The 12,500-nt window shown below is 49.2% G+C and overlaps 1 protein-coding gene across 1 annotated transcript in view; it reads right to left on the reverse strand.

The window, feature by feature from the left end:
• Positions 1–12,500, reverse strand: part of fhod1 (formin homology 2 domain containing 1) — a 61,590-nt gene that overhangs the window by 4,594 nt on the left and 44,496 nt on the right. Inside the window, exons 21-23 of the mRNA XM_079665944.1 lie at positions 12,232–12,424; positions 3,536–3,680; positions 3,209–3,385 (exon numbers count right to left, since the gene is read on the reverse strand). Coding sequence (XP_079522070.1) covers positions 3,209–3,385; positions 3,536–3,680; positions 12,232–12,424 — 515 coding nt within the window. The remainder of the gene's footprint in view (positions 1–3,208; positions 3,386–3,535; positions 3,681–12,231; positions 12,425–12,500) is intronic.

Raw genomic sequence — 12,500 nt, forward strand, 5'->3', positions numbered from 1 at the left:
ATCATGCTGTGTGTTCAGTGTGTCATCATGCTGTGTTCAGTGTGTCATCATGCTGTGTGTTCAGTGTGTCATCATGCTGTGTGTTCAGTGTGTCATCATGCTGTGTGTTCAGTGTGTCATCATGCTGTGTGTTCAGTGTGTCATCATGCTGTGTGTTCAGTGTGTCATGCTGTGTGTTCAGTGTGTCATCATGCTGTGTGTTCAGTCTGTCATCGTGCTGTGTGTTCAGTGTGTCATCGTGCTGTGTGTTCAGTGTGTCATCTTGCTGTGTGTTCAGTGTGTCATCGTGCTGTGTGTTCAGTGTGTCATCGTGCTGTGTTCAGTGTGTCATCGTGCTGTGTTCAGTGTGTCATCGTGCTGTGTTCAGTGTGTCATCGTGCTGTGTTCAGTGTGTCATCGTGCTGTGTTCAGTGTGTCATCGTGCTGTGTGTTCAGTGTGTCATCGTGCTGTGTGTTCAGTGTGTCATCATGCTGTGTGTTCAGTGTGTCATCATGCTGTGTGTTCAGTGTGTCATCATGCTGTGTGTTCAGTGTGTCATCATGCTGTGTTCAGTGTGTCATCATGCTGTGTGTTCAGTGGGTCATCATGCTGTGTGTTCAGTGTGTCATCATGCTGTGTGTTCAGTGTGTCATCATGCTGTGTGTTCAGTGTGTCATCATGCTGTGTGTTCAGTGTGTCATCATGCTGTGTGTTCAGTGTGTCATCATGCTGTGTTCAGTGTGTCATCATGCTGTGTGTTCAGTGTGTCATCATGCTGTGTGTTCAGTGTGTCATCATGCTGTGTGTTCAGTGTGTCATCATGCTGTGTTCAGTGTGTCATCATGCTGTGTGTTCAGTGTGTCATCATGCTGTGTTCAGTGTGTCATCATGCTGTGTTCAGTGTGTCATCATGCTGTGTTCATCATGCTGTGTTCAGTGTGTCATCATGCTGTGTTCAGTGTGTCATCATGCTGTGTGTTCAGTGTGTCATCATGCTGTGTGTTCAGTGTGTCATCATGCTGTGTTCAGTGTGTCATCATGCTGTGTGTTCAGTGTGTCATCATGCTGTGTGTTCAGTGTGTCATCATGCTGTGTGTTCAGTGTGTCATCATGCTGTGTGTTCAGTGTGTCATCATGCTGTGTGTTCAGTGTGTCATCATGCTGTGTGTTCAGTGTGTCATGCTGTGTGTTCAGTGTGTCATCATGCTGTGTGTTCAGTGTGTCATCATGCTGTGTGTTCAGTGGGTCATCATGCTGTGTTCAGTGTGTCATCATGCTGTGTGTTCAGTGTGTCATCGTGCTGTGTGTTCAGTGTGTCATCATGCTGTGTGTTCAGTGTGTCATCATGCTGTGTGTTCAGTGTGTCATCGTGCTGTGTGTTCAGTGTGTCATCATGCTGTGTGTTCAGTGTGTCATCATGCTGTGTGTTCAGTGTGTCATCATGCTGTGTGTTCAGTGGGTCATCATGCTGTGTTCAGTGTGTCATCATGCTGTGTGTTCAGTGTGTCATCGTGCTGTGTGTTCAGTGTGTCATCATGCTGTGTGTTCAGTGTGTCATCATGCTGTGTGTTCAGTGTGTCATCATGCTGTGTGTTCAGTGTGTCATCATGCTGTGTGTTCAGTGTGTCATCATGCTGTGTGTTCAGTGTGTCATGCTGTGTGTTCAGTGTGTCATCATGCTGTGTGTTCAGTGTGTCATCATGCTGTGTGTTCAGTGTGTCATCATGCTGTGTGTTCAGTGTGTCATCATGCTGTGTTCAGTGTGTCATCATGCTGTGTGTTCAGTGTGTCATCATGCTGTGTGTTCAGTGTGTCATCATGCTGTGTGTTCAGTGTGTCATCATGCTGTGTGTTCAGTGTGTCATCATGCTGTGTGTTCAGTGTGTCATCATGCTGTGTTCAGTGTGTCATCATGCTGTGTGTTCAGTGTGTCATCATGCTGTGTGTTCAGTGTGTCATCATGCTGTGTGTTCAGTGTGTCATCAAGCTGTGTGTTCAGTGTGTCATCATGCTGTGTGTTCAGTGTGTCATCATGCTGTGTTCAGTGTGTCATCATGCTGTGTGTTCAGTGTGTCATCATGCTGTGTTCAGTGTGTCATCATGCTGTGTGTTCAGTGTGTCATCATGCTGTGTTCAGTGTGTCATCATGCTGTGTGTTCAGTGTGTCATGCTGTGTGTTCAGTGTGTCATCATGCTGTGTGTTCAGTGTGTCATGCTGTGTGTTCAGTGTGTCATCATGCTGTGTTCAGTGTGTCATCATGCTGTGTGTTCAGTGTGTCATGCTGTGTGTTCAGTGGGTCATCATGCTGTGTTCAGTGTGTCATCATGCTGTGTGTTCAGTGTGTCATGCTGTGTGTTCAGTGTGTCATGCTGTGTGTTCAGTGTGTCATCATGCTGTGTGTTCAGTGTGTCATCATGCTGTGTGTTCAGTGTGTCATCATGCTGTGTGTTCAGTGTGTCATCATGCTGTGTGTTCAGTGTGTCATGCTGTGTGTTCAGTGTGTCATCATGCTGTGTTCAGTGTGTCATCATGCTGTGTTCAGTGTGTCATCATGCTGTGTTCAGTGTGTCATCATGCTGTGTGTTCAGTGTGTCATCATGCTGTGTGTTCAGTGTGTCATCATGCTGTGTGTTCAGTGTGTCATCATGCTGTGTGTTCAGTGCGTCATCATGCTGTGTTCAGTGTGTCATCATGCTGTGTGTTCAGTGTGTCATCATGCTGTGTGTTCAGTGTGTCATCATGCTGTGTGTTCAGTGTGTCATCATGCTGTGTGTTCAGTGTGTCATCATGCTGTGTGTTCAGTGTGTCATCATGCTGTGTGTTCAGTGTGTCATCATGCTGTGTGTTCAGTGTGTCATCATGCTGTGTTCATCATGCTGTGTGTTCAGTGTGTCATCATGCTGTGTGTTCAGTGTGTCATCATGCTGTGTTCAGTGTGTCATCATGCTGTGTGTTCAGTGTGTCATCATGCTGTGTGTTCAGTGTGTCATCATGCTGTGTGTTCAGTGTGTCATCATGCTGTGTGTTCAGTGGGTCATCATGCTGTGTGTTCAGTGTGTCATCATGCTGTGTGTTCAGTGGGTCATCATGCTGTGTGTTCAGTGTGTCATCATGCTGTGTGTTCAGTGGGTCATCATGCTGTGTGTTTGTTGTGGTTCTGGAACAACAGCTTCCTTCAGGATGAATAAAGTCTTCTCTGATCTATCGGGGAACAGAAGAGGACTCACTGGACTTCCTGTTGACCCGGGAGCGTTTGCGGTTCTTGGGGCTGGCGGGGCTGTCGGCCGGGTTCTGGGTCACGGACTTCACCAGACGGTCCATTATCTCATCTGTAGCGTCGTCAGGACAACCAGGCCCGTCCTCCCGGCCCGCTGACATCTGAGAGGGACTGACCCGACCCATACCTGCAGGGAGAGAGAGAGAGAGAACCTGGGTTAGGACCAGAACCTTGAAGGAGCTAGAACCCGAACCAGAGTTAGTACCGGAGTCAGAACCAGAGTTAGAGTTAGTATCAGAACCAGATCCAGACCCAGAGTGTATAAGGTGTTTCTCACTGCGGACGGCCCGGCTCCTCCTCAGGTTTCCGGACTCGGAGGTTCTGCAGATCAAGAGGTTCTTCATGTTCTCGTGTTCCTCCTGCTGCTCCTCTGAAGGGGGGGGGGAGGGGTCCGAGGGAACAGCCCCGCAGAACTTCTCCGTCTGAGGAGAGAGGAGGGAGGGAGGGAGGTACTACAGTTCAAACAGCTTTCATCACATGACAAAACAGTGAGAAATCAGATTCAGTTCCTGATCAATCGGAAAAATGTCAGACAGTTTGTGAAGAATTATCCGAAAATATTATGTGAAATATATGAAAGTGCCCAAAACATAGAGAGGGGTCTGTCTGCAGGCCTGCACTCTCAGGACACCTCCACTCTCAGGACACCTCCACACTGAGGACACCTCCACTCTCAGGACACCTCCACTCTCAGGACCCCTCCACTCTGAGGACACCTCCACTCTCAGGACACCTCCACACTGAGGACACCTCCACTCTCAGGACACCTCCACTCTCAGGACACCTCCACTCTCAGGACACCTCCACTCTCAGGACACCTCCACTCTCAGGACCCCTCCACTCTGAGGACACCTCCACTCTCAGGACCCCTCCACTCTGAGGACACCTCCACACTGAGGACACCTCCACACTGAGGACACCTCCACTCTCAGGACACCTCCACTCTCAGGACCCCTCCACTCTCAGGACACCTCCACTCTCAGGACACCTCCACTCTCAGGACACCTCCACTCTCAGGACACCTCCACACTGAGGACACCTCCACACTGAGGACACCTCCACTCTCAGGACACCTCCACTCTCAGGACACCTCCACTCTCAGGACCCCTCCACTCTCAGGACACCTCCACTCTCAGGACACCTCCACATTGAGGACACCTCCACTCTGAGGACACCTCCACTCTCAGGACACCTCCACTCTCAGGACACCTCCACTTTCAGGACACCTCCACTCTCAGGACACCTCCACTCTCAGGACACCTCCACTCTGAGGACACCTCCACTCTCAGGACACCTCCACTTTCAGGACACCTCCACTCCACTTTCAGGACACCTCCACTCTCAGGACACCTCCACTCTCAGGACACCTCCACTTTCAGGACACCTCCACTCTCAGGACACCTCCACTCTCAGGACACCTCCACACTGAGGACACCTCCACACTGAGGACACCTCCACTCTCAGGACACCTCCACTCTCAGGACACCTCCACACTGAGGACACCTCCACTCTCAGGACACCTCCACTCTCAGGACACCTCCACTCTGAGGACACCTCCACTCTCAGGACACCTCCGCTCTCAGGACACCTCCGCTCTGAGGACACCTCCACTCTCAGGAAACCTCCACTCTCAGGACAGGAAGTGACACTTCTGACGAACTCAAATGACACCATGTTAAACGTAAAAAATTGAGAACGTGAACAACTTCTTGGAAGTGATCTCAGGTGCTGCGTCGCAGCGTTCAGAGTAATTTGCTCACATTGGGTTCAACGCGTCATAGAGCGAGCAAGTAATTTCATTGGACGAGAGGCATACTATGAGAGCTGGTCACAGGGATACGTTCAAATGTAGTCAGTAATTTGAGGAACTGTGGAAATGGCGAACACAGATAAAGTTGAGCTGGAAAATCCTCCAGCATCATTGAAGTCTCCGGTTTGGGAACATTTTGGTTTCGCAGTTACGTACAAGGATGACGAACAAAGACAGGTGGACCGAACCAAAGCTGTTTGTCGCCATTGTTCAACTAACATTGGTTACACGGCTGGCAATACATCAAACTTGCACACTCATTTGAAAAGGCATCACCCGAACGTGAATATCACCGGTACCAAAAGAAAAAAGACTGAAGAGCAAACCCAACTTTTTGTACATCTCTTTAAGAGCTTAAGATTGCCGTGTCATTGCTCTCTCTCTTCTCTCTCTCTCTCTCATTTAGAGCCATGAGACACGTGGCTTTCTCTCACAGTGGTTATTTGTTACCCGTGCTACCCCTTGTCACTCCAGCTAAAAAAGTCATCATCTCTAATGTGCCCCCGTTTCTGAGAAAGGAGTTGTTGGAGAGAGAGCTGGCTCGACCTGAAGAAGGACGAAGGGGAACTTAATCTGGCTCTCAAGTTTAAAATTGATGATTTTGTGTAGACTGTCCATGTTACGTCTGACATTTTGAGATGTTGTGGTTGTGGAGCGGCAGGACACCTGATCCGCGCGTGCCCGGAGAGGGCGGGTGATGGATGGAAAGCCATTTGAGGCATGATTCGCGCGTATTTTCTCGCGAATAAATGGGGAGGTCCGTTGAATAAACGAGGATATCCGTATAAGTTCAAAGTTTCAGTAACCAATCAGTGAAGAGCAAAGCCAGACCAAAGCAATCTGTAGATGAAAAGTTCCTGACTTTGTGAGGCTGTGAATTGTACATTATTCCAGATTCATGGGACAATGTATTAATTTGGATTTCAATATAATAAATATATCCATCAATATAACCTGCCTCCATTGTCCTTTTCCTTAACCCTCTGGAGTGTGAAATGAAGGGTATTTTCTCAATGTTTAGATGTCTCCTTAAACCTTTTCAATGTACTTCTTATAACATGGTGTTACATGTCAAAATGTTCAGTCTCTGGTCTTGCTAGAAATGCAAAGTCACTCACCTGAGAGCACTGTCTTATGAGATACTTAGCTTAGAAATCAGATTTTTGGAAAACTTCAAAACTCTTGTGAAAACACAGATGCACTCATGTCATCCATTTTTTTGGTGTTTCAGATTTGGTGTACCAAAGTCTTTGGTTCACAAAAGTAGCGAAATATATGAATTACACTATAGGCCTATATAAATGTGTTGTTCATGTCTAAAATGAAAATGTGTAAATTATAATTTAGAGTAAAATATTTCCATCGCTCTGCTTTCACCTCAGAAAAGTTACATCAGGACTGATTCATATTCCATACTGAGGTTCATGTGATGTGTACAAATACAAATTGAGCATTACAACCAATCTTTCAACCAACTATTTATGTTAACATTAGAAACTGTAAAATCTCAAGATGTACAATATTGCTATGGGCTGTGCAGAGTTTAGGGACTCGTTCAGAAACTGAACAGAGTTGGACAGTGCTGCCGTAAAGTTGTTGTTGTCGCAGTTCCAGCCGTTGATGCGTCGTGGAACGGAGTTTTTTTTTTCTTAGCGGAAGAAATACGATAATTTTAAGTCAATAAAATAATTTCAATTAATATTGGGAGTGGAGTCATTAGTTTGTTTAGTATCTGACCGTGTAATAAGCGGGATAATGTGCAGCGACCTGCTCATTATGGGGAAAAGAAACCCTTCAGGCTCATCACGATCAGCCTGACTGATTACGTGGTCACCAGGAGTGGAGTGCATCAGCTGGGCGTAAGAGAGTAGGGCTTAACTCTAACGTCGGGCTTAGCTACGTCCGACTTAGTGATTTGAACTTACACCGAGTGCACCAAGCCTGACGAGTCTAGGTCGTAGCTGCGCCTGGTCTTAAGATGCGCGTCCACGTGAATACACACCAAACAGTAATTGTTGCCAAGCAACACACGTCTACATAATGAACACTCGAACTCCTCCATTCAGAGCAAGCTAAGACTTGGATAATGAAGTCATGGATAACAGAAACCAAAAGAAGAGAAAAATGACGCCCACACCCCGAAAAAGAAAGAGGGATTTTACAGAGCTACAGCGTGGACTGGTGGAGAAAGAGAGCGTTCGTGTGGAGGTGGAGAAAGAGATCGTTCGTGTGGAGGTGGAGAAAGAGATCGTTCGTGTGGAGGTGGAGAAAGAGATCGTTCGTGTGGAGGTGGAGAAAGAGATCGTTCGTGTGGAGGTGGAGAAAGAGATCGTTCGTGTGGAGGTGGAGAAAGAGATCGTTCGTGTGGAGGTGGAGAAAGAGATCGTTCGTGTGGAGGTGGAGAAAGAGAGCGTTCGTGTGGAGGTGGAGAAAGAGATCGTTCGTGTGGAGGTGGAGAAAGAGAGCGTTCGTGTGGAGGTGGAGAAAGAGATCGTTCGTGTGGAGGTGGAGAAAGAGAGCGTTCGTGTGGAGGTGGAGAAAGAGATCGTTCGTGTGGAGGTGGAGAAAGAGATCGTTCGTGTGGAGGTGGAGAAAGAGATCGTTCGTGTGGAGGTGGAGAAAGAGATCGTTCGTGTGGAGGTGGAGAAAGAGATCGTTCGTGTGGAGGTGGAGAAAGAGATCGTTCGTGTGGAGGTGGAGAAAGAGATCGTTCGTGTGGAGGTGGAGAAAGAGATCGTTCGTGTGGAGGTGGAGAAAGAGATCGTTCGTGTGGAGGTGGAGAAAGAGATCGTTCGTGTGGAGGTGGAGAAAGAGATCGTTCGTGTGGAGGTGGAGAAAGAGATCGTTCGTGTGGGAGAAAGAGAGCGTTCGCGTGGAGGTGGAGAAAGAGATCGTTCGTGTGGAGGTGGAGAAAGAGATCGTTCGTGTGGAGGTGGAGAAAGAGAGCGTTCGTGTGGAGGTGGAGAAAGAGAGCGTTCGCGTGGAGGTGGAGAAAGAGAGCGTTCGTGTGGAGGTGGAGAAAGGGATCGTTCGTGTGGAGGTGGAGAAAGAGAGAGTTCGTGTGGAGGTGGAGAAAGAGAGAGTTCGTGTGGAGGTGGAGAAAGAGAGAGTTCGTGTGGAGGTGGAGAAAGAGAGAGTTCGTGTGGAGGTGGAGAAAGGGATCGTTCGTGTGGAGGTGGAGAAAGAGAGCGTTCGTGTGGAGGTGGAGAAAGAGATCGTTCGTGTGGAGGTGGAGAAAGAGATCGTTCGTGTGGAGGTGGAGAAAGAGATCGTTCGTGTGGAGGTGGAGAAAGAGATCGTTCGTGTGGAGGTGGAGAAAGAGAGCGTTCGTGTGGAGGTGGAGAAAGAGATCGTTCGTGTGGAGGTGGAGAAAGGGATCGTTCGTGTGGAGGTGGAGAAAGAGATCGTTCGTGTGGAGGTGGAGAAAGAGAGCGTTCGTGTGGAGGTGGAGAAAGAGATCGTTCGTGTGGAGGTGGAGAAAGAGAGCGTTCGTGTGGAGGTGGAAAAAGAGAGCGTTCGTGTGGAGGTGGAGAAAGAGATCGTTCTTGTGGAGGTGGAGAAAGGGATCGTTCGTGTGGAGGTGGAGAAAGAGAGCGTTCGCGTGGAGGTGGAGAAAGAGAGCGTTCGTGTGGAGGTGGAGAAAGAGAGCGTTCGTGTGGAGGTGGAGAAAGAGAGCGTTCGCGTGGAGGTGGAGAAAGAGAGCGTTCGTGTGGAGGTGGAGAAAGGGATCGTTCGTGTGGAGGTGGAGAAAGAGAGAGTTCGTGTGGAGGTGGAGAAAGAGAGAGTTCGTGTGGAGGTGGAGAAAGAGAGAGTTCGTGTGGAGGTGGAGAAAGAGAGAGTTCGTGTGGAGGTGGAGAAAGGGATCGTTCGTGTGGAGGTGGAGAAAGAGAGCGTTCGTGTGGAGGTGGAGAAAGAGATCGTTCGTGTGGAGGTGGAGAAAGAGATCGTTCGTGTGGAGGTGGAGAAAGAGATCGTTCGTGTGGAGGTGGAGAAAGAGATCGTTCGTGTGGAGGTGGAGAAAGAGATCGTTCGTGTGGAGGTGGAGAAAGAGATCGTTCGTGTGGAGGTGGAGAAAGAGATCGTTCGTGTGGAGGTGGAGAAAGAGAGCGTTCGTGTGGAGGTGGAGAAAGAGATTGTTCGTGTGGAGGTGGAGAAAGAGATCGTTCGTGTGGAGGTGGAGAAAGAGAGCGTTCGTGTGGAGGTGGAGAAAGGGATCGTTCGTGTGGAGGTGGAGAAAGAGATCGTTCGTGTGGAGGTGGAGAAAGAGATCGTTCGTGTGGAGGTGGAAAAAGGGATTGTTCGTGTGGAGGTGGAGAAAGAGATCGTTCGTGTGGAGGTGGAGAAAGAGATTGTTCGTGTGGAGGTGGAGAAAGAGAGCGTTCGTGTGGAGGTGGAGAAAGGGATCGTTCGTGTGGAGGTGGAGAAAGAGATCGTTCGTGTGGAGGTGGAGAAAGAGATTGTTCGTGTGGAGGTGGAGAAAGAGAGCGTTCGTGTGGAGGTGGAGAAAGAGATCGTTCGTGTGGAGGTGGAGAAAGAGATCGTTCGTGTGGAGGTGGAGAAAGAGAGCGTTCGCGTGGAGGTGGAGAAAGAGAGCGTTCGTGTGGAGGTGGAGAAAGAGAGCGTTCGTGTGGAGGTGGAGAAAGGGATCGTTCGTGTGGAGGTGGAGAAAGGGAGCGTTCGTGTGGAGGTGGAGAAAGAGATCGTTCGTGTGGAGGTGGAGAAAGAGATCGTTCGTGTGGAGGTGGAGAAAGGGATCGTTCGTGTGGAGGTGGAGAAAGAGAGCGTTCGTGTGGAGGTGGAGAAAGGGATCGTTCGTGTGGAGGTGGAGAAAGGGATCGTTCGTGTGGAGGTGGAGAAAGAGATCGTTCGTGTGGAGGTGGAGAAAGAGATCGTTCGTGTGGAGGTGGAGAAAGAGAGCGTTCGTGTGGAGGTGGAGAAAGAGATCGTTCGTGTGGAGGTGGAGAAAGAGATCGTTCGTGTGGAGGTGGAGAAAGAGAGCGTTCGCGTGGAGGTGGAGAAAGAGAGCGTTCGTGTGGAGGTGGAGAAAGAGAGCGTTCGTGTGGAGGTGGAGAAAGGGATCGTTCGTGTGGAGGTGGAGAAAGGGAGCGTTCGTGTGGAGGTGGAGAAAGAGATCGTTCGTGTGGAGGTGGAGAAAGAGATCGTTCGTGTGGAGGTGGAGAAAGGGATCGTTCGTGTGGAGGTGGAGAAAGAGAGCGTTCGTGTGGAGGTGGAGAAAGGGATCGTTCGTGTGGAGGTGGAGAAAGGGATCGTTCGTGTGGAGGTGGAGAAAGAGATCGTTCGTGTGGAGGTGGAGAAAGAGATCGTTCGTGTGGAGGTGGAGAAAGGGATCGTTCGTGTGGAGGTGGAGAAAGAGAGCGTTCGTGTGGAGGTGGAGAAAGGGATCGTTCGTGTGGAGGTGGAGAAAGGGATCGTTCGTGTGGAGGTGGAGAAAGGGATCGTTCGTGTGGAGGTGGAGAAAGGGAGCGTTCGTGTGGAGATGGAGAAAGGGATCGTTCGTGTGGAGATGGAGAAAGGGAGCGTTCGTGTGGAGATGGAGAAAGGGATCGTTCGTGTGGAGATGGAGAAAGAGAGCGTTCGTGTGGAGATGGAGAAAGAGAGCGTTCGTGTGGAGGTGGAGAAAGGGAGCGTTCGTGTGGAGGTGGAGAAAGGGATCGTTCGTGTGGAGGTGGAGAAAGGGAGCGTTCGTGTGGAGGTGGAGAAAGAGAGCGTTCGTGTGGAGGTGGAGAAAGGGAGCGTTCGTGTGGAGGTGGAGAAAGAGAGCGTTCGTGTGGAGGTGGAGAAAGGGAGCGTTCGTGTGGAGGTGGAGAAAGGGAGCGTTCGTGTGGAGGTGGAGAAAGGGATCGTTCGTGTGGAGGTGGAGAAAGGGAGCGTTCGTGTGGAGGTGGAGAAAGGGATCGTTCGTGTGGAGGTGGAGAAAGGGAGCGTTCGTGTGGAGGTGGAGAAAGGGAGCGTTCGTGTGGAGGTGGAGAAAGGGAGCGTTCGTGTGGAGGTGGAGAAAGGGATCGTTCGTGTGGAGGTGGAGACCGCACAACTGAGAGCAGAACGTGACAACATAGAGCTGGAGAAGGAGAAATGAAGACTCAAAATTATAATGATTAAGAATCAGCAAAGATTCACTGAAGAAGAGAATTTGTCATTCACCGTTCTCTAGTCATTTGTTATCGAATGTTCTTGTTTGTGTTTTTTGAATAAAACAGGCTAGAAAACGGCCTAATGAAAATATGTGTTCCCAATGGGAGCGTATTGAAACAGCGTTCATATTACAAATGTACAGAGCTACATGTTGTTTATGTGACTGTGGTTAACTCGTCCACTGATATCTTCACGGATGCCAGGAGGATCTTGCTGCTTCTTCTTGTGGTAAGTGAATATAATTCCTAAGGCGGCGCTGGAGAGCCAAGGAAACGTGTCTAACAGCCCGACATGCAGTTGAGCGATGAACATTAATCATGTCTCCCACAGTATTAAAGTAAAGTCTGAGCGCAATCAGCACCTGCAGGTTGGGAGTTTCTGTCTGATCCGTTCTGTTGTTGAGGGGAGATCTCCTCGATTCAATCAGAACGGGCTTGTCTGCCAAAAGGAAACCTCTCTATCAGCTCTCTGAATAGATGTCCAGTGGGTTTGTTCCATCACGGACGACTCTCTCGTCTTAATGCCTTTTCGTTGTTACAACATGTGAACAAGACGCACTGCCATAGTTACTGTCCTTCTTGCCTGTTTTGCGTTACTATGGATACTAGTCTCTCTTTCCGATTTACGCCTGCTCCATACTAGGCCTAAAAGTTACACCCGGGCGCAACGCATACAGGGCTTAGGTCTAAGTGGTGCACTGGTCATAACTTTAGTTTGGTCTTAACCTTTGGTTCTACGTCGGACGTAGAGTTACGCCCAGCCGGTGCACTCCACTCCTGGCTTACTAATCTACCGGCACCATTTTTCTCTGGTGTCGGAATGTCTCGCGGTGTTAGTGAATTCTCAAAAAACAAAACACCATTTAATTTCGGGTTGAAATTGGTTGTAACTGCGTTACTGAGAATTGTAACGGGTAGTATATTACCCACAATTCATTAGCAATGCGATACATTACTGCAACTCCGTCACTCTGGTAACGCGTTACACCCCACACTGGGTACATGTGTTACCTCAGTGATCATCTTCCCGCGGGTCTTGGTTCTCTCTCGATGCGTCGCTCGTTTCCTCTTCAGCGTGAGAACCCGGTCTCTGGTGGTTCTGAACTCCAGAGAGAACTCGCTGATGATCCGGCAGAACGAGGTGACCCTGATGTCCCTCACTGAGGGGGGGGGCTGGCCCAGGAACAGCAGGAAGGAGTGGAACCTGGGGGGGGGGGGGGGAGTTAAGATTTGTAAAAGAGAAAATCATTTCAATATTTTTTTTTACAATATTTCTTTTT

This window comes from Notothenia rossii, assembly GCF_949606895.1.
Source record: "Notothenia rossii genome assembly, chromosome: 2".
NCBI lineage: Eukaryota > Metazoa > Chordata > Actinopteri > Perciformes > Nototheniidae > Notothenia > Notothenia rossii.